This window comes from Schistocerca nitens, chromosome 2 (assembly GCF_023898315.1).
Source record: "Schistocerca nitens isolate TAMUIC-IGC-003100 chromosome 2, iqSchNite1.1, whole genome shotgun sequence".
Classification (NCBI taxonomy): domain Eukaryota; kingdom Metazoa; phylum Arthropoda; class Insecta; order Orthoptera; family Acrididae; genus Schistocerca; species Schistocerca nitens.
In genome coordinates this window covers 715,826,566-715,848,551 of record NC_064615.1, presented here as the reverse complement: position 1 = coordinate 715,848,551, position 21,986 = coordinate 715,826,566, and the positions used below count along the sequence as shown (strand labels likewise).

The 21,986-nt window shown below is 40.5% G+C and overlaps 1 protein-coding gene across 4 annotated transcripts in view; it reads left to right on the top strand.

Annotated features, from left to right (window-relative positions):
* The window catches only part of LOC126236887 (uncharacterized), a 316,723-nt gene that overhangs the window by 144,306 nt on the left and 150,431 nt on the right, over window positions 1–21,986 (top strand). For all 4 annotated transcript variants that reach the window (XM_049946521.1, XM_049946522.1, XM_049946520.1 and 1 more), the window contains 3 exons: window positions 5,495–5,582; window positions 7,918–7,996; window positions 13,370–13,726. In XM_049946521.1, the coding sequence (XP_049802478.1) occupies window positions 5,495–5,582; window positions 7,918–7,996; window positions 13,370–13,726 (524 nt within the window). The remainder of the gene's footprint in view (window positions 1–5,494; window positions 5,583–7,917; window positions 7,997–13,369; window positions 13,727–21,986) is intronic.

Genomic DNA, 21,986 nt, shown 5'->3' with positions numbered 1-21,986 from the left:
GTGTGAATCCTTCCCCACCTTGGCTTTGTGCAGCAGCCTGTGTTCACTTGTGCCTTCATTTGCTTCCTAAGGACACTACTCCACCCTTGCTGTATTGCCTTCCGTTTCACAAACTTCGCATGGAAGATCGCAATAGTACCTTTGTGTACATTGATGGCTCTCGGACTGACCACGGTGTAGGGTGTGCCTTTGTCATGGGGCACCGAAGTTTTTCAGTATCACCTTCTGGAACACTGCTCAGTAGTTACAGCAGAGCTTTTCATCCTGTATCTGGCCATTCAGTACATCCGGTGTCACAGGCTTTCCAATTTCGTGATCTGCTCCAACTCTCTGTACCCTTCAAACTCTGTGTGCTGTACACCGTACATCTCTTTGTGCAACGGGTCCAGGAAAGCTATCACTTGCGCACTGTTGATGGAGCCACTGTGATGTTTATGTGGGTTCTTGGTCACATCAGTCTGACAGGAAAAGAGGCCGCTGATGCTGCTACCAAGGCTGCAGTCCTCATACCTCAGCCCCCTGTTTCTTACATTCCCTCCAATGATCTTTGTGTTGCTGTCTGTCAGCAGGTGGTGTCACTTTGGCATCACCACTGGTCCTCCATTTATAGAAATAAGCTCCAGGTTATTAAGCCTCTCCCAGCGGTTTGAACGACCTCCTCTCAGCCCTCTCACTATGAGGAGATCATTTTAGCTAGGTTACGTATCGGACACTGTCTTTTTAGCCATCACCATTTGTTGATTGGTGCTCCCCCACCACTTTGTACTCATTGCATTCAACCTTTGAAGGTCCACAATTTCCTGATGGAATGCCCTTATTTTAACCATTCATGTTCTCATTTGTGTTTGCCATCTGAGTTATCAGTTGTTTTAGAAAACGACGCATGGGCTGTCAACGGCATTTTACTTTTTTATCCATTCTAGCAATATGGCGATGACCAATTAAATTTTAGTTCGTGACTTCCGTTTCTTTATGGCGTATTTTATAGACCTTTCTCCACGTCCGTTTTTAGCTGCCTTCTCTTCCGTCGATTGGGATTACCATGTACTCATTTTTAACTCTTCTCTTTGTCTTCGTGTTCTACAGTTCTGACATGGTGCGTATGCCCTAGTGGTTTTTGCACCCTGAAATGAAACAAACAAACATTCTAAATACACTTTAAGATTGTCCTCAAACGTTTCCCTTCTGTCAGTTTCGAATTTTAACTTCTTTTCTGTATGTGTTATCAGGGTGTACATGACCTGGGAGATCCGGGGAAATCCTGGGAATTTTTTCATCCGAGAGAAAACTGGGAAAATCATGGGAATTTTTCATTGTTATAGTTTTCAGTTAGAATTTTATAATTCTGACTGGTGTGAACGAAAATAAAACTTAAGTTGCAAAGGAAATGCGCCATATGCAACAACAAAACACAGTACTCATACATACATCTGCCAACAACAAAATGTTTCAAAGGCTTTAGGAAGACTGCGCAATGCTTAAGAACAACAAATTGCCTCCGATGAGCATGCTGTCACAACTGTTTGCATTAGCTCCATTTGAGCAGTTACGAGCAGGCTCTTGCGCGTGCACAGTAGAAAATTTTTACTACAGCACCCAAGCTGCCAGATTCACACATGCACAACAGGCCCGGATCTAGCGGCGGGGGCAAAATGGGGTATCTGCCCCGGGTGGCAATTTCGTAGGGGGGTGGGGGGCACATTCATATTCTTGTGGAAAAAACCTTGTTTCACAAAGTGCCTAGCATCCAGCGCAAGTAGGTCTATTGATTATTCATATGATTTTGAAACGCATCCCTCTTGGTTTTTGAACATTTTTGAACACATTCTAAGTTGGTGTCCATGAATCATAAGCTAATTTTTGGATGTATGAGGTATGTGATGTCTCTGCCTGTGGAATCCCCGTCGCATATAGAAATGCCAGTTGCTGTGTGTTTATGGGGCTGACTGGGTTTGCGAATGATCAGCGTTTTTATAATTACTAGCAAAAGCCAAAGATTCAGACTGCCAGAGTGGAAATAAGTGACTAATAGAAAGATTACGTGTTATCTTCTTGGTGTATCCAAGAAAATGAAATTTTGACAGAAAGTTTTTGGCCTGACCGCTACATTAGTAAGGACCAGTTTTACAGTCCCCGACTAGCAGGTGCTCAAGATCTATTCTGGGAGAAGTGTAGAAAATGCGTTGTACGAACCACGTAATAATGCCTAACCGGAGAATAAATGTGGGATAACTAAACCGGTGATTGTGGCAGGATTAGCGAATGTAACCAACGAATAAGTTTTGGCATTGGCAGGAATAGCTACAGAATTAGTGAGGACAAGATTGTTAGGATGAGGAAGTAGAAGAAATGAGCACATCAGACAAATTATGGAAGGATATGACGATTCCAAATTTATATAAAAATTTCGCACTACTACTTTTCAATCTCGTGCTTGAGAAGCTGGATCATATGACTGAAATGTGAATCTATTTCCGAACATAAAGCTTTTTGCTTGTAGTAGTCCTAATAGATAGTTTGGAGAAGAAGAGAATAGAAGCTTTCAAAGTGTGGTGCTACAGAAGAATGCTGAAGATTAGACCTGTAGATCACATAACTAATGAGCAGGTATTGAATAGAATTGGGGAGAAGAGGTTTTGTGGTACAACTTGACTAGAAGAAGGGATCGGTTGGTAGGACATGTTCAGAGGCATCATGGGATCACCAATTTAGTATTGGAGGGCAGCATGGAGGGTAAAAACCATAGAGGGAGACCAAGAGATGAATACTCTAAGCAGATTCAGAAGGATGTAGGCTGCAGTACGTACTGGGAGATGAAGCAGCTTGCACAGGATAGAGTAGCATGGAGAGCTGCATCAAACCAGTCTCAGGACTGAAGACAACAACAACAACAATCCTAATAGGCATTTGATATTGGTACTTCGTGAATTATATTCTGTCGTATCAAAAAAATGACCATTTTTTCCAAAAGAGTCTCGTTTATTTGGTGAGTATTACAATTGCTGCAATATTAGAGTCCTATTTTGTTTTATCTAGCAGACAGTGACAAAATACACATAATCAGCTCGAGAAACCACACAATTGGTACTATTTTTATTTACAGCACCACCATTTAGTATTACCACAGTTCGGAAGTATCGTATATCCAGGACTGATACACATGGCAGTGTGAGTTGTTGTGGTGAGGTGGGTGGTCTCCACATGACCTGTGTTTACATTTAGTGATATTGCTGTTTCCTCTTCGTTTATTGCTCTCACATCAAATGAAAACGAAACGGATTTCTGTGGCCGGGAGCTATCAAGTGAATTAAAATACATTCACATGATTAAGGAAGGCTAAAATAAGTTATTAGTTTCAGATTTCATTTTATTTCCACTATTCTGACAGACAAGCATTAATCGCCTTGCAGAACAATGAAGTTTTTTTTGTCGGTTTGCTAAAGAAATTTGGCTTTTATTAATCTTTTCTGCTGAGGCAGTCCAGTTATTTGAAATGAAGCGATCAATTCCACACTATTGGCTAGTTTCAACTGTTCACTAAATTTCAAGTGCACATTTTCATCTTCTAGTACATATGGCATTATACTATAATAAAGAACCAAACACGAGATAATACAGTACCGGTACTCCAAGAAAATTTGTATCCAAATCTGGACATATGAATGTGCACTTCGAGGCGAATGATGCATATTAGTATGGTTCACGAAATTCTGATGTTCTTGGAGTGTCCTCTGATGTCTTGTTTCTTTTATGACATAATGGTAAGCTCTTTTAATGTTTTACATGTACGAATATATGGACTTCCTGTGTCATCGTAGCTGCGCAAGGGCAGTGACACCTGTTACATGGTGCTCTCTGACCATTGCTTACACAAACCTATTTGTAACGTCGTCTTTGAGGATGACCATTAGAAGAATTTCAAGACCAGATGATCAGAGATTTAAGTCCTTATTAAAAATTTTACTGGCACATTTGTGTGATGTATCTTAAAGTGTAACATGCGCATAAAAGATAAACATTATATGTGAAAGCTTAGATTATCTTGCAGCTTATTATTTCTTGTAGCAGCACTATGTGTATTAATTTAAACCATTAACTTTTCCTGTTTGTGTGTTCACGCTACTTAACAGTGATGTTGCTATTGACTGACTACATCACGTGTCTTATGCTCTGAATATTTGCTATCATTGGCTAGTGATATCATGTTACATGGGCCATGACTGGCTTACAAAACTGCATCGCAATCTCGATTTCAGTACTTCAGAAAGTAACATGCGGGGTTTAGTCGAATTCAAATTTATACTTTCGTAATAAGAAAATATGCAGTATACATGTTGGTGTACATCACAGATCCTTCCAAAAAACGTTTTTTTCCCCCAAGTTTCGTTTTGTAAAGTGCTATGAAATTCTACACCGGTGTATAAAAGCATAATGATTCGATGGATTGATAAGTTTTACAGTTCCAGGGACAAGTATACTGTCACTTAACATGGAAAAAGTGTATTTTCAGCCAGGAGAAAGTGTATTTTTAACCGGGAAAAATCTGGCCTTTTTTTTTCCTTGTCCGCTTATACATCCTGGTCATGAGCTCTCACTGCTTATTAGAACTGCTTTGAAACCTTACATTTCTGTGGAAAAATTTGACAGCTGATCACTTGAATTTTAATCTGTTCATGTGTGGGGACACTTTTCTTTGGGTTTCCTGTCCTATCAAATCTTCTCTTTCCAGCATTCGTTTACCCCCTATCCTCCCATCCTCTGTTCCCTCAGCCTGCTCTCTCTCCCCCTCTCTCTCTCTCCCCCCTCTCTCCCCCTCTCCCCCCTCTCCTTCTCCCCCTCCCCCTTCTCCCCCCTCTCCTCCCCCTTCTCCCCCTTCCCCTTCTCCCCCCTCTCCCCCCTCTCCCCCACCCCTTCCCCCTCTCTCCCACCCCTTCTCCCCCTCTCTCCCTCCCCTTCCCCCCTCTCTCCCTCCCCTTCTCCCCTCTCTCCCCCTCCCCCTTCTCTGCCCCCCTCCCCCCTTCTCCCCCTCTCTCCCCCTCCCCCTTCTCCCCCCTCTATCCCCCTTCCTCTCCCCTCCCCCTTCTCCCCCCTCTATCCCCCTCCCCCTCTCTCCCCCTCCCCCTTCTCCCCTCTCTCCCCCTCCCCCTTCTCCCCTCTCTCCCCCTCCCCCCCTCTCCCCCTCCCCCTTCTCCCCTCTCTCCCCCTCCCCCTTCTCTCCCCTCTCTCCCCCTCCTCCTTCTCTCCCCTCTCTCCCCCTCCCCCTTCTCCCCCATCTCTCCCCCTCCCCCTTCTCCCCCTCTCTTTCTCCCCCCCTTCAGTCTCCCTCCCTCTTTAGTCCTCCCCCCCCCCCAACCTCTGTCTAGCCCCCAACATCCCTTTCTCCTTATTTACATTATTCAAACATCAAAATTGCTTTTGAATTTTTCCTGCACTGTATGTTACTAGAAATTTCAATGTTAATCAAGATATAGGAAAATTTGTTGTCATGTTTCAGATCAAGTGTATTAGGGTGTGGTGCTGGAAGAAAGAAAATACCAGTTGATGAATTTTTCCACCTGAAAAATGATGATCTGAATAAGAGGGTAAGTTTTGTGGTTAGGTCTCTTTACATTTCAGTATGTCATTCATGATCATTGGTGAAGATCAAAATCCAAGTGTCAGTTACATCATTCATAATTTCTTTTAGTTTCCTTTTGGGTTTGAATTCTTAGAGCAGTTAGGGAAACATTCCACGTGGGAAAATATATATAAAAAAGTATATGTAAAAAACATATATAAAAAACAAAGATGTTGTTAACTTACCAAACGAGAAAGTAATATGTTGATAGACACAGTGAAAAACACACAAATACACACACAAATTTCAAGCTTTTGCAACCCAAGGTTGCTTCATCAGGAAAGAGGGAAGGAGAGGGAAAGACGAAAGGATGTGGGTTGTAAGGGAGAGGGTAAGGATTCATTCCAATCCCGGGAGCAGAAAGACTTACCTTAGGGGGGGAAATAAAGGACGGGTATACATTCGCGCGCGCTCGCACTCGCACTTGCACATACATATCCATCCGCACACATACAGAAACAAGCAGACATATCTAAATGCAAAGAGGTTGGACAGAGATGTCAGTCGAGGCGGAAGTACAGAGGCAAAGATGTTGTTGAATGATAGGTGAGGTACAAGGGGCAGCAACTTGAAATTAACGGAGGTTGAGGTGTGGGGGGTTATGGGAAGAGAGAATATATTGAAGGGCAAGTTCCCATCTCCGGAGTTCAGACAGGCTGTTGTCAGTGGGAAGTATCCAGATAACCCAGTCAGTGTAACACTGTACCAAGATGTGCTGGCCGTGCACCAAGGCATGTTGAGCCACAGAGTGATCCTCATTACCAGCAAACATTGTCTGCATGTGTCTGTTCATGCGAATGGACAGTTTGTTGCTGGTCATTCCCACATAGAAGGCTTCGCAGTGTAGGCAGGTCAGTTGGTAAATCACATGGGTGGTTTCACACGTGGCTCTGCCTTTGATCGTGTACACCTTCCGGGTTACAGAACTGGAGTAGGTGGTGGTGGGAGGGTGCATGGGACAGGTTTTACACCGGGAGCGGTTACAAGGGTAGGAGCCAGAGGGTAGGGAAGGTGGTTTGGGGATTTCATAGGGATGAACCAAGAGGTTAAGAGTTCTGCACCTAAAGAATTTGCTTTGCAGCATAGTGCAGGATAGAAATGTTAAGTCTTTCCTATTTTATCTTTTAGCTTACTAGACACTAACACGTTTCATGGAAGATGAACTACAGGGGAAAATAGTATTGAAGAACATGATAACATCTGTAAATTTAGCAGAGTAAAACACTTTTTTTAGTATTCTGAAAGCCTTCTCATATCCTGTGTGTGTGTTAATAAATTGGGTTTGTCGCGGAGCTGGGAATTGTATCGAAAATTTAATTATAAAATGGTAACTGCAGATGAGTGATAATTGGTGTGGTGCAGGCAACTGACAAATAAATGAAACTGAACACATTCTCATTATGTCTTATGACATAGATCTCAGAGGACCAGAATGTTCTCAAATACAGTGTTTTGTATAGAACTGTGGTGCCGTGTTAGTTAATCTTTGCTTAAAACATATTAAAGCATATAAAAGAGAATGTAAGCTTTTTTTTCATTCTTTTTTAAATATGAGAGATGTTGATGAAAGTATGCTCACAGATGTCATTAGAACCCAGTAGTTTATTTTATTTGCGGATCTGTCTTATGAAAAAAATCTGTTGCAGATTTCATGTTCGATAAGCTGATAACCCTATCATGCCAAAGACTGTATTTTATGATGCTATAGTCATAATGTATTTTAATACTTACACCACCCTCAGGTGGAATTGCTTTTTTTCTGCAACTCATTTTTAGTGAACAGAGGCCTTCTATCTGATGATGGTGCAAATGTTGAGAAAAAAATTGGAACTTACGAAAATATTACACTTAGATTAAAAATTGCAGTCTTTGCAACTCAGAATTAATTAGATATGAATTTGTGTTTTACTTCTTAATTCTTACGAAAAGCAATGAACAATATGTCCCAACGGTTAAAATGCAGGGCTGATATTCGTGAAAAGGAGTGCTAAAATCCTCATCTAGTTGTTCTGATTTGGATGAAGGTTTTCCTAAACCATTGCAGCTGAATACTGATCGGAAAATTCTGTTACTGATGGTTTGCACCCTCTCTCTTTATCTTGATGGTTGCAGGAGCTTAAGCTTTCACTATCAGAGATGATACAGTTCTATCAACCATTTAAATCTTCTGTTAATATCTCTGCTGTTGTTGATTAACTTCAAGCTGACCGCACAGATGTTTAATTTTCCTTGAGCATCTTAACAAGTCATTCTTTTGTGACCGAAATTTTGTCAACTCACTAAAATGCAATTGTTTTCAGCCATTCTTTGGTATTGATGTCACAAGTCCTGATGGAAAACAAGTGCCTCAGCCTCTTATAGATAGTTCATCGCTCAAAGGTCAGTACTTTCATATTTTGTTTAGTAGTTTTTTGTAATAGATGAATTATACTGAAATTAGATGCTTAAAGATTTAATGCTCCAATCCTGGTTTCATGTGACTCTGGTTGTACATTTGATTTTGCATCTCCTGTATGCCAAGACAAATGTGATAGTCCTTACACACACACACACACACACACACACACACACACACAGAGGCACTATCACCTCCAGCAATGTCAGCTGGAGTGGATAGTGGGGCACAGAAGAGGCACTGGGAAGAGATAGGGAGGGATAGTCGGGTGGGTGAGGGAAAGATGCTGTTGTGCTGCCTGTGATTGTGTTCAGGGATGTGGTCAGGAGAGGATGGCTGTCCACTATGTGCAGCATCAGGAGAGCTGCACTTGGGGGGAAAATCAACAGATGACATGCAGAAAATCAGGCAGGACTATGCAGGTGAACTAGGAGGGTAATATGTATGTAATAGGCTGGATTGGTAGCAGGGAAGGTGACAGGGCAGGTGGAAGACAGTGATTAATGAAAGTTGAGAGCAGGGACATTATGGGAACGACAGATATGTTCTAGGGACCCACCTGCACAGTCTTGGAAGCCTGGTGTTAGTGGGAAGGATCCAGATGGCATGGTCTGTGAAGCAACCATTGAGTTGAGCGCACAGTAATGCACGGCATGCTCGGTAGCCTGGGTGGTCAAGCTTTCTTTCAGCCAGTTGTTTAATTTTTTGTTAATCAGTTGTCACATCTGTTTTGTTTCGCTGCTCAGTACAATTTTATACTAGTTTTGGTAGGTTTTTGTGTTTCCTAGTTGCTAGTGCACTATTTTCTTCGTGGACAGATTTGACAAAAGGAAAAAAGAAAGCCTTAGACATCAACAGCTCTTCTACATGTGAGGGGAGTGCAGATGAATACACTACAATCATAAAAAAAAAACCACAAAAACTGTGCCATCTTCGCATCTGCTAACCAGAAAAACAAAACCAGGATCAAGCAAGGTGCTGTAGAACTGTTACTATAAAGAAGAATCTATTTATTTCTGATTTACGTGAGCAGGCAAGGGGGACAAGCCTGCACTGAAATGGTTTGGTATGTAGCACAGAATTGTCAAATCAGTCTATAGTACCTAATAAGCTGAAGAGACATTTGGAACGGAACCACCAAAGTGTCTCTCAAAAACATGCGAGAGTGTTTTTAATGTCTGTATACTTCAATTCAAGCATTTTATGTCATGATGGAAAAAAATAAAGTCCTCAGATAAAGCTCTTTTGGCACAATTCTGAATTTCTGAAATGAATGCCAGGGAACTGTTTTACCAAATGTAAATAAATTGTTGCTGTTATGTTGGAACTGGAAGTAGTTGAACAGTTTTCAAAAGTACCTCTTGCCAAATGATACAACTCACGGGCGCATTGTCAACATGCCAGCTGATATTCAAGATAATGTTATAGAAAATGTAATGAACATGTAATTTGGTCTACAGTTAGATGAAAGCACTGACATTTCTGAAAAAACTCAATTATTATTGTTTGTGAGATTTGTTTGTGGCTCAGAAATTAGTGAGCAATGCCTACTTTGTCGAAAACTGAGAAAAAACAGCCACCACTGCAACTGATATATTTGCTGCTGTTGAGAGTTTCTTTCAAGACAGTGGACTCTAGTAGATATATTGCATTGTATAAACTGATAGTGCTGCTGAAATGACAGGAAATATAAAGGGGTTTCTAACTTTGGTGTAGAATAAAAACTGTTCAGTAATAACTAATCATTGCATCTTTTGGATCTCTCTCTCTCTAAGAGGGGATATCTAACTACTTTTCCAGCACAAGTGAGTTGAATACAGAAAGGGGGGGGGGGGGGTTAAGGAACACATGAAAGAGCACCTATCTGAGTTCCAAGAAGGGATATCCAAATACTTTCCCTTGATCTCGACTACTGGCTGGGTGCAGTTGATTGCACCTAATGAGAAAAATGTATCCAAAATAGAGTTAAACTCCTCTGAAAAAAGCAACTTATTGAAATGTTGTTGTGTACAGTCCTGAGTTAGAAATTTAAAGAAAATGCTCCTGATTCCCCCCCCCCCTCCCCCATCTCAAGTCAAAGAGAATGTCTGGTTATCAGAAATAAAGCAATATCTCTTTCGCTGTCCTCTAGGTCCTACTTGTGCAAGTCAGGATTCTCTACATTGAATAATATAAAATATTATTACAGGTCTCTCCTCCTCAATGTGAATGGCAAGATGAGATTGTGTCTGTCAAGGGTTCGTCCATGCAAAGATCTATTTTGCAAAAACTGCCAGGTCCAAATATATCATTAGTTTTAATTTTTATGTCTGTTAATATTTATGATGTTGACAAAAAAATAATTTCTTTTATTGCATACGTTATGTTTATGTTCATATGTTCCTATTAAATAGTCTTACAAATTTTTTAAATTTGCTTCTCATAGTTGTTTGTTTATTTAAAAAACAACATTGCATGTATTTTGTGTTTGTTTGCTTCTTTGCGTGTAAGGAAAAAAATCACAAGTAGTGGTGTGATGACAGTTTGAAACATACATTGATGTGCCGCAAAGGAAAAAAAAGGTTGAGAAATGTGGCCCTAGATGGCCTATGAATAGGTTGGCATTGGATGGTGCCCTACAGGTGCCTATGGTCTTGCTAAGCTATGATAAGCAGGAGGTGATTATGAGTTTGAGCTAAGTCGAATTTTGGGAAAAGCAGCGTCCACTGGTGACAATGACAGTGATGAGCAGTGTTGGCCCACAAAGACAGGTCTTTTTTTTGGGGGGGGGGGGTGTAAGTGCAGTATCTGACCCCTATGAAGCATCCAGGCTGGCTTGTTTTATGTATTTTAGGACTTATGTAGGAGGTAGGCATGCAGGCACTGTTAAAGCAGAGAAGGAAGATACTCAGGGGAGATAATCACAGTTGTGGAGCATTTCTCAGCAAGTAGAGCTTAAATGCCAGGATCAATTTACAGGTGGTGGATGGTGGCTCTTTCTGCCGATGTGACATTAGTTTCAGTGTTAAAGAGACTTGGGGATAGTAATGATGCAAAGTTTGACATCGGAAAGTTTTCAGGGAATGATTCGGAGGAGTGGAGCTGAATTGTGGTTAGATGGAAGAGTAAGTTGAATGAGCCAGAGTTCTATATTCACATGAAATAGAGTCTGATTTCTAGTGTTGGTGGCAAAAAGTGTTCACTGTAGGTACCTGGAAATGGAGAGCAGGTCTTTAACAAGCACACCATGACTGTCTGAATTTGCTGGTGGTGGTGGTGGTGGTGGTGGTGGTGGTGGTGGTGGGGGGGGGGGGGAGGGGGGGGGGGGCAAGGCAGGAATATGAGGCAACTATAATATATTGGATAGCTTTTTGAGATGGTGTTTTAACATGCTTCTCTAGTGTCTGGAGGGCAAGGGTTTCAATCTAGGATATGGCATATACAAATTTGGGATTGAAAAGGAAGAGGATTCCTTCAGCAGACCTAGGGGAAGGAGGGTTGGTCCTGAGTATGAAGGACTAGGTTGATGAGGGCTAATGAGTTACAGAACATGAACAGATAGAGGACATTGTGGAAGGACTAGTTGCAACCAGAGTTTTCTATATTGGCACAGGTAGATGGTGCAAGGATCTCTAGTGGAGGATAAAAACACACACAGAAATATCTTAAATGTCTAAAATAAAAAGCAAGACTAAGTACAAAAAAAAGAAGACAGGCATGAAAACAAAAGTGGGATGATGATAATTCTACATTTATGTGTACATCCATACTCCGCAAACCACCACAAAGTGCATGGCAGTGGATATGTCCCTTTGTACCAATTATTAAGGTTTCTTCCTGTCCCATTCACCACATATGGAGTGCAGGAAGAATGTTGTTTGAAATCCTCTGTGTGTGCAGTGATTAGAAAAATCTTGTCCCATGATCCTCATGTGAGTGATACGTAGGGCTTGTAGTATAATTTTGTAAAGGTTCAAAGCTGATGGGTAGGAATGAGTGAAGAGAGGGTCTGGAGGATGAAAGGAATTGGTGAAGACAAGTATTGTGTGTGTGTGTGTGTGTGTGTGTGTGTGTGTGTGTGTGAGAGAGAGAGAGAGAGAGAGAGAGAGAGAGCTCTGAGCACATGGATTTCACCAGTTTGGAGATGTCAAATGACTCACTGGCAGGTCTTAAGTGAGGGTACAGGGATCATTTCTGATCTCTAGTATTAGAAGAGACTAAATCCAGATTTTGGGATGCAAGGATGAGTTGTAGGGCAAGATCCCATATCCAGAGTTTTGGGGAAAGTAATATCAGGTGGAAGGCAATACCATAGACACAAGCACTCACTCGCTCACTCACTACTCAGATATGTGTTTAAAATTGATTCTATGCAAGTACTTCTCTTGTAATGCCTAGAAAATATCGAAAGAATGATTTGACTCTCAAAGTACTTGGTATTGAAACAAAAGTATCAAATACTTGTTTATAACTACTTGTATCGAACATCGCTACCTCCATTTCTCTTTCATTAGTTGAGTAATGATCTCATGTTATATCCATATTATTTTCCAAAATAAACTTAATTGTGTGCTTCACGGTTTCCTGTTTCTGCATCTTGTCACGTGGTTGCAAAATGCTAATTTGGGCAAAAGATCTTTGCACATCTACATGCTCTGTTTAATTACACAACTCTAAAGCAACTCCAATCACATTGTTATAATGACTGTGTTGGCTGCACGAAGAACACACACTAACAGAAAATCGTTAAAGTGAGTGCAATCATGTTCTTTTCTTGTGGATAACATCACCTGTGAGAAGCAAAATTTGACTGCATAAAGTGAAGTCCACTAATCAAATTTTTGCAAAACTAAATGTCAAGTTTGGTGACAGTATAATGCAAGAGAAATTACTTGCTGATTTAAACGGTTATCACGAAAAATGTTGTGTGTCTCAGGTGTCATAATGGAAAATGAAACAATATAACCCTAAATCTTTCAAGTAACTCCCAATGAAAATTTAGTGTTCTATGTGAATTGCATTTTTGCATAAAAACTGCTGTACATAAAGTGCATTGAACTCTCTCCCTCTCTCTCTCTCTCCCTCCCTCTCTCTCTCTCTCTCTCTCTCTCTCTCTCTCTCTCTTTTCCGGTGTTGCTGAGAGTTATTTCAAGGCATAAATAAAATGGGTGGGTGGGGGTGGATCATGGAGAGATAACACTCTGTGAGCAAACAGCAAGCAATTCACATTTCAGGTAACAATTCAACAAACTTGCTCTCCTGCAGACCTATATAATACAGGATTTTTTAAATTTTTGTCTGGTAACGTAGAAAGATTTTAGAGGGATCTACTTCACAAGTGCCTAAGTCTTATGAGAGCATTTATTTATTTTTTTCAGATACTTCAGATAGCAGTTTGACAGATAGTGAAATGGCATACAGAAAATTGAAAGTATCAGAAAGGTTAGAAGATATAACTTCAGAAAGCTCGCCAATAAGTGTGATAAGTGTTTCCAGCATTCAAAAGCTAATGTCCGAAGAGGAAAATTTATGTACTCCGCGGACTTTGTTTCAAAATCTAGTAAATTTTGACTCAAAAAAGCCTGTTGCAACTAAACCGTTGAAGCAGACTGTGGACAATAAAGAATCTTCTGCTAAGAGTGATTCCTACTGGATAGAGGATAAAGAAGCATTTTCTTGCAAGACTGTTGGAAAAACTCAAGTTGAGGAGCAAGATGACACAGCAGATAAAGCAGGTAAATATGAGAACAATAATAGATGTTTCCCTAATGTCCAACTTTGGTAGTTATTAATAAATCTTCAGAAATATAATGTCTGAGGTTTTCTCAGTGTGATTGATTAATAGTTCACTTCCAGGTGTCCTGACAAGTTGTTGTTTTCCATTTTATGCACAATATTTCAATAGCTGACCAAATTGTCTTCTTCAGGTACTGCTAGTTTTGTTGTTACATGTACTTGCTTCTTGGACTCTAAGCAGACTGGGAAGTGCTTTTAGTCTCATGCCACTGTTTGTACGAGAGTTTGGTTCCCAGCACCCCCTATGCCTTCTGGTTCTCTCTCTCTCTCTCTCTCTCTCTCTCTTTTTTGAGAGCCCACACTGACTTTCTGTGAAATGCAAATTCACTCAGCATTTCCCAGCTCTGGTGGATGTGGTCAAGATCTTGCTAAATTGAGAGTGAACCTCAAGCCTTGTGTACATTGAAATCTCCATCCCTGTTTGTTAGGTCTTCTGACATCTTTATTTCAATAGACTTCTTAATTATGCTGTCTCAGAAACTTGGCATTTGCATCATGATACTGTTCTCATTGTATTTCATTTCATGATTAGAGCCAGTGCTAGGCACCAGCTGAATTGCTTACTTTTTTTCTTTTCTTCTTTTTTAAATTTTTTTTATTTTTAGTGTGTTGCTGAGGTTCTTTGCATTTCTCCTAAACTGTTCCAATAGTCTGTTCTACACGAGTTGGTGCATTCACATGGAATGCAATATGAGCTCGGTTTCTGGGCATCTAGATTGTCATTAACATTACAAAATACACTTTTTACCTTAGTTGAAGGTGGTGAGATACACTGCATGTTTCTGTAAGAATCTACAGTTATTTTTGGATATTGGGTCAGCTTAAAGTAGGTAAGTGATTTTCAGCATTACTTCCTTGGTCTCTGTATCAATCTGTAATGGTTAATAAAAAAGAAAAAGAAAAGAAAAGGTGGAAAATGTGGGAAGAAATGGTGAATAAAAAAGGTGTTTTAAAATCGTTAATGACCTTGAAAAAGGGAAAGAATGAAATGCAAATCGGACTTCGTATTACAGAAAAGCTACCGGACTTCATAATTCGGAAAAGCTATTGTTGGGGTTGTCCTTGTGGCGTTTCTGAGCAGAAGTCAAACCAGTTTCCACTACAAAATTATTTGAAAGAGAACAGAGAATAACAAAATGTGATTAACAGGGGGAAATGGCATAGATAAGAGTTCATTCATTACCAAGTTAATATGTCTTCTCTCGTGCGGCATTCAGGTCTTGTTCTCCAACAATCTCCTGCTTCATTTCTGCATGAAAAAGTCATAGCTGCTCCAAAATCTTGCAGTAAATTTCATCGTCCAGCAATTACTAACGTCTACAAATTAAAACCATCTTGATATTGAATGCAATGTATTTTATGGTTGCTTCCATCCTCCAAATTTCTTACAAGCTTCCACAATACTATATGTCTGCACATCAATAAGTTTTTACGTCTTAATCAGACCAAGATTAACAAATAAGTTTTTACGTCTTAATCAGACCAAGACTAACAAATAAGTTTTTATGTCTGAATCATACCAAGACTAGTGAATAAGTGAAGTTAAGCTTCTGCTTTCAAGAGACAAGAGTGGGTAGAAAACAAAAGGAGTTACCATTTTTGTACCTTAATTTTCTTATAAATATTTTCTCTGCCGTCGAGCGCTCATACAGCAGCGACGGTATAATGTGTATCTGAGGGAATGAGTGTAGCGCGGCGAAATTCAAAGTCCCACTACAAATCTCTTTCTAAGACATTCTTGATTTTCACTGCTGTGCACTTTCAGTGTGGCAACCTAAATACCCATTGCTTTGGAACACTATGTATAGGTGTTGTCCTGCTTCAGCAAGGCTCTCCTTGTCTGAAAGTGTGAGCTCCTTCAAAATGCTCTCCTCCACAACAGATACACCGCTCCCAATGCTGTTTCCACTTCTGGAAGCGGTCTTGTTACTGCTCTTGCTGGATCACATGAAGTGCTATCTATGTATTTTCTTTTATTGTGTCTATCATTGCAAATCTTTGTCTTGTTAACAGGTTTTTCAACTCTGGAAACAAACAAAAAAACGTCCACAGTGGCCAGGTTTGGAGAATATAGAGGATGAGGTAGCACAATGATTTCGTTTTTGTGCAATAGTCACACACCAACAGGAATCAATACGCTGGTGTATTATTGTGATGTAAGAGCCATGAATTGTCTTGCCATTCTTCAGGCTGTTTTCTTCTCACCTTTTCTTGCAGGCATCGCAACAAGTTCTGATAGTACCATCGATTAATAGTTTGTCCCTGTGGCATGAATTTATGATGAACTAATCCTTCAAGTTGAAGAAGATTATCAGCATAACATTGACGTTTGACCGGACCTGACAAGCTTTTTTTTTTTTTTTTTTTTTTTGTTGTGGAGAACCTTCCCAGACCCATTGTGAAGATTGAACCTTGGTCTCAACATGATGACTGTAGACCCATGTCTCATCACCATTTATGATTCTCATAAGGAACATAACATTCTCATTTATGTGATCCAAAAGCTCTTTGCAGATTGTGAGGTAAAGGTCTTTCTGGTCTTGACTCATGAGCCATGGGACGAACTTGGCAGCAACATGATGTATTCCAAGATGCTGTGTCAGGATTTCATGACATGATCCAATGAAATGTTACATTTTTCTGCAGTCTCTCTGGCAGTCAGTCGTCGATTGGCACACACAGTTTCATTGATGTTCCTGACATGAGCGTCACCGGTGGATGTCAAAGGCAATCCTGAATGAGGGTCATCTTTAAATTCTATCCGGCCATTTTTAAATTGTGTGAACCATGCGTATCACCGAGTACGGCTTAAGCACTCATCACCGTAGGCTTCCTGCATAATTTGGTGTGTGCCTGTATAGGTTTTCTGGAGTTTCGCAGAAAATTTAATGCAGACACTCATCTAACTCTTCTATCTTGAAATACACACACTGTGCGACGCAACATTCTACTCGATACAGCATGGAACAATAACTAACATACATACAACAGTGAAACTCCCAGCAGGTATACATTAAACACAGGTGTGCGCAAGATGTCAACCATATTTCATTCCAATACAAGAAATTATGAATGTTCCAGAAATTTTTTTGGACAGACTGCATACTCCTCAAAATGAAGAAACACAAAATAAGACTTAAATATGCTCATTCAACTTATGACACTACTTCAAATCTGATCATTTTAATTGATTTTAAAAAGCATATTTTCATGTCTTCTATTTTTTAAACATTGAGTGGCATAATTATCGATTAATGAAATGTGTTTTCACAAGTTACATTTTTTAAGTAATCCAGGCCAGCATTTGACATGACGAATGTGGAAAACAAAGCAAACCACTCACAGTAAATTTCTCATTGCAATTGACTCTTTAACAGCCTAGGATTGAAACAAAATGTGTTTTATCCTCCCTCTCCCTCAACTTGGACAAATTATTGTGCAGCAATGCCAACTGGACTGCTGACATCATTCCTTGACTACATTTTGTGCTATGTTGCACCCTGCAAAGTGTTTGAGAAGATCCCATTTCTGTAAATAGAAATCTTTTTGATTTTGATTTTCATGCTTTTTTCCACTCTTCTAGTGTAGTTTTTTTACAGTTGGCGCATTCTGGTCTATTGATGAGGTACAGGTGAACACACTTACGTTAAACCAAAATAGTGTTCTTTAGAGTCTTCTACAATTGCTGTACAATTGAAACTACTGTTGTGATTAAGTTGTGCAGTAGAAGGAGGAAGTATCCTTGTGGGAACTGGGGAAGTATATATATCAGGTATACTGTAGCCAAGTTTATTTTATGCCCAGAATAGGTGCCTGAATACATGTGAGAGAGTGCTGATATGGTCCCTTTCTGGAACTTGATCAGGACTGTAAATGAAATGGAGAGAGTAGTTGGAGACTGTATTTTGGTAAGTTCCGTAAATTGTCATATCCACCTCGAATACAGAGAAATGCCAAAACCACTGCCATGCTACAGGAAAGGCATAGTTTCTTGTGGACAGCCTGTATAGCCCAAATTCCAGGAGGGAGCATATGCTCCCTCTGGTAACATTCCCCTTCCACTTGTGGATACTTGTGATTTCTGTTATTTTGCCAGCTGGTATGTGGTTGCATCAGTATTACTAACCATGGATCTTAGAGCACACTATTAATCCCCAAGAAATATGACAGTGCAATATGCTTAATTGATTCTTAAGATTCAGTTACTTGCTCCCTTCCTATCAGGATAGTATCATTAACTTATTTGCTTTGGTCATTATTGTTTTTCTATTATCTTCTCGTGTGCAAAATATCAAATAATTGACCCCCCCCCCCCCCCCCCCGCCCACACAAACACACACAAACACCTTGGGCACTGTAAACTACTGTGGACATTCACATTGCCTGAAATAACTGACAGTAAGACTAAACAGCAAAATATTTACGAGGAACTGAAGTTTCTCAGTAATTCATGAGACAGTTATTGTTGCTTGTCGTAGATGACCATACTTTTACTAGTTGATTCGTATCAGCCTGCTTTCCCCTTCGCTGGTAACCAGCATGATACAAGGCCTATTGAAGCACTTATTAATCATTGAGGATTGTCAATGTACTATTCTTCCTCCAGCCTATGACAACAACTTGCCTATTGTAATCTACACTTCAGGGTTTAGAGAGATGGCCTCAAAGTTCGAACTCCATTATTCACAGGGAAGATAATCTGCATGAACAGTCTGTGTCAATAAACTACACAAGAGATTCTCAGTTGACAGTTCTATTGCTACCTCAGAGAAACTCCTCATTATACACCAACAAAGAGAGTTTGTTGTCTTTGGTGCAGAATGGTATGTAGCCCTCACAGTTCCAAAGAGAAGATGTAAGGAAGCACTGTTACCCATTCTTTTAATTTGCTGTGTGCTCTTCAGATTATACAGTACATATACACAGCAGAGAAGCTTCTCCAATATGTCAGGTGAACCTTCTAGCAGCAGGGTACTGAGCATGTTGAAACCCTTAGTAATTAGGTGGCAAATGCACTACCAAAAGAGAATTGTGTGGGAATCATGGAATCATTGCATCTGAATGCACGATCCTTTTTCAATCAGTAATATAATCTCAGGGAAATGAGATCCTTGGGGAATGAGCAGAAGAGTGGTTTTAAGTTAGGGCAAAAAGATTCAATTGATCAGACTTTCTTCTTCTTCTTTCTTGGCTCTACAGCTCATGATGAGCCTTGGCCCCTTCTACAATTTCCTTCCATTTCTCTCAGTCCTTTGCCAATACTCTGCAGTTTCTATAGCCCATATTCCAATGATCTTCGATTACTCCAACCTCCCATCTGGCTCTTGGCCGACCATGTCCTCAGTGCCCTGCTGGCTTTCCTTATAATATTCTTTTTGGTACTTCTGTATCATTCATGCGAGCCACATGTCCCGCCCACCTGTCTGGATGATTTCACTATCCTCCTGATGGGTTGGTCTTTGTATATGCTATACGTCTCATGGTTGTATCTCCTCCTCCATTTTCCTCTTTCACAGGTTGGGCCAATAATTCATCTAAGTACCTTTCTTTCAAATGCACCCAGTATTTCGATACCTTTAGTTGTTAATGTCCAGGTTTCAGAGACGTATGCAAGCACTGGTTGTATAGGTGATTTATAGATAGTTAATTTAGTGGTATGAGTCAGGAGCCTTGAGGATAGAAGTTTTGTTAGAGCAAAATAGGCTCTATTGGCTAGCATTAATCTCTGCTTAATTTCATAGGAAGTATCATTTAGATGGGTAACTGTTGAGCCCAGGTACTTGAAACGTTCTCTCTCAAACATAGTAGTTCTAAGTTCTCGGGGACTGATGACCTCAGATGTAAAGTCCCATAGTGCTCAGAGCCATTCTCTCAAACATATAATTGCCTATTGTTATTGCATTTGGCATATTTTCTCTCTGCTTTCTGGCTGCCATGTATGTTTTTTTTGTTCATTAATAATTAACCCCATGTTCCTACTAGCCTGTTCGAGAGCTGTAAATGTCTCTTCCATTGCTTTTTGCATTCTTGCTACTATATCTGTGTCATCTGCGTAGGCCAGTATCTGCACTGACTTATAGAAGATTTTTCTTTTTAATACTCAATGTATTGGACATCATTCCTCCTATTCTTATACTACCTTGTGTTTCGCTCATTGTCATTCTCACCAGTGTTACCAACTTTCTCAAGATTGTCAGTTCATCTAGAGCTTGATATAACTGCTCTCTATTTATGCTATCATAAGCTGCTTTGAAATCTATAAAGAGGTGATGTGTGCCAACCCCGTATTTGTTTGTTTTTTCCAGAATTTGTTTTAAGATGAGTGTTTGATCTATAGTTGACTTCCCGGGGAGAAATCCGCATTGGTAAGGCCCCATCTTCCTCTGTATGATTGGGAGGATTATGTCGAAAAGTATATTAGAGAATATTTTATATCCCAGATTAAGTAGTGTGATCCCTCTGTAATTGCCACACTCCATCTGATCTCCTTTCTTATATATCCTCTTCTCATTGTTGGGCATTTTCTCCTCTTCCCATATTCTGGTGACCATATTTAGAAGGCTTTGTACCAGCTCTCTGCCTCTGCTTAAACAGTTTTGCTGGAATACCATCTGTCTGTGCTGTCTTGTTGTTTTTCAATTTCTTCATGGCAGTTTTCACTTCTATATTTGGTGGGGCAGTGTTGTTGTCTGGGTCCTCTTCCCCTTTCGTTTCTATTGGATTCCCTGGTATAGTTGTTCTAGGGTTGAGGAGACTATCAAAATGTCTGCACCATCTTTTGCATATTCCCTTCTCTTCACTTATTATAATCCCTATCTCATCTTTTATTAAGCTTGTTTTACTGCCAAAAGGCTTCAGTGCCACATTCACCTCTCTATAGAATTTCCTATTTCATTTTTGCTTCTCATGGGCTCCATTTCTTTGACACTTGCTTTCATCCATTCTCTCTTTTCTTTGGTAAGTCCTCTTTTCAATTCTCCTTTTTTCTTTGTAATCTTCTACTATCCTCCTCATACAGTGTGAGTGCAGTGTCCTTCTGTATGCTTCATTCTTTTCTTCAGTTGCTATTTCGCATTCAGTATCAAACCATAGTGGTCTTAATCGTCTTGTCCCAATTCTAAGAACATATCTTGCCAATGTCTCCATCATCTTTTTTATCGCTTCCCACTGATCTTTGATGTTGTTGTATTCTCCAACATTTTCCAGAATCCAAGTTATCTTCTCCTGACACTGTTCTCTAACTTCCACTGAATCTAAACTTGTTATATTTCTGTGCCCTGGGTCGAACTTCTTTCGCTGCGCCCTTGCCCCTTGCCCCTCGCCCCCCGCCATCTGGTTTAGTCCATGTTCCCTTATGTATTTCTTTATGTGGGAACAGTGTTGATCCTTACCATATTTCTAGATGCTGCGAACAGTATAATCTTGTTCCATTCTCATTACTTGTTGAATGTTTGCTGTGGGGGCCAATTATCAGTCTATAAAGCTGTTCTTTCCCCATCTGAGTATTTAGGTCTCTGACTATTATTTTAATATCATGACCTGGGCTCTCATCATATGCTCTTTCCAAAGATTCATAGAATACTGTGGTATAGTCAATGCCCACACCGTGGTGCATGCAGCTGCGTGGCCGCGGTCTTTACGTCATACAGCCAACAGCCGGCACGCCCCGCTTATGCGCAGCTCTGCACAGCTGTACAGTGCAGGCGCGGGCCTCACACATTGAGTGCCTCTGCACTGTCATGGCAACCTCGGCCGGCATCGTCCCGAGAGATAGTTACGTGAGGCCGCGCCGCCAATCATAACAGGACATGACAAGCGGACTCGGTTACGGCGGGCATATTCCTCCGCCACTCGCCCTATATAGCTGCAAACGCCACCAAGCCTGGCAGTCTCGTGTTGGGCTACCTACTTGCTACGTCGACGTCGCACCCAGGAACGACGCTACACTGTGCTACGACTGTTTACCATACCGGACTTGGACTCTGCAGCCCAGTCGCTGCTCTTGATCAAGCACCAAGTTGTGTTAGTATTGTGGAACTGTTGGCAATAAACAAAATTTGGAACTCACGCCAATCGTTATTTGTTGTTTCACCAATTACTGATACAACAAATACTTATTTCTCTTCTTATTCACATTCTTCTGTTGGTGCATGGGCATTAATTATGGAATAGTTAAAGAATTCTCCCTTTATCCCGAGT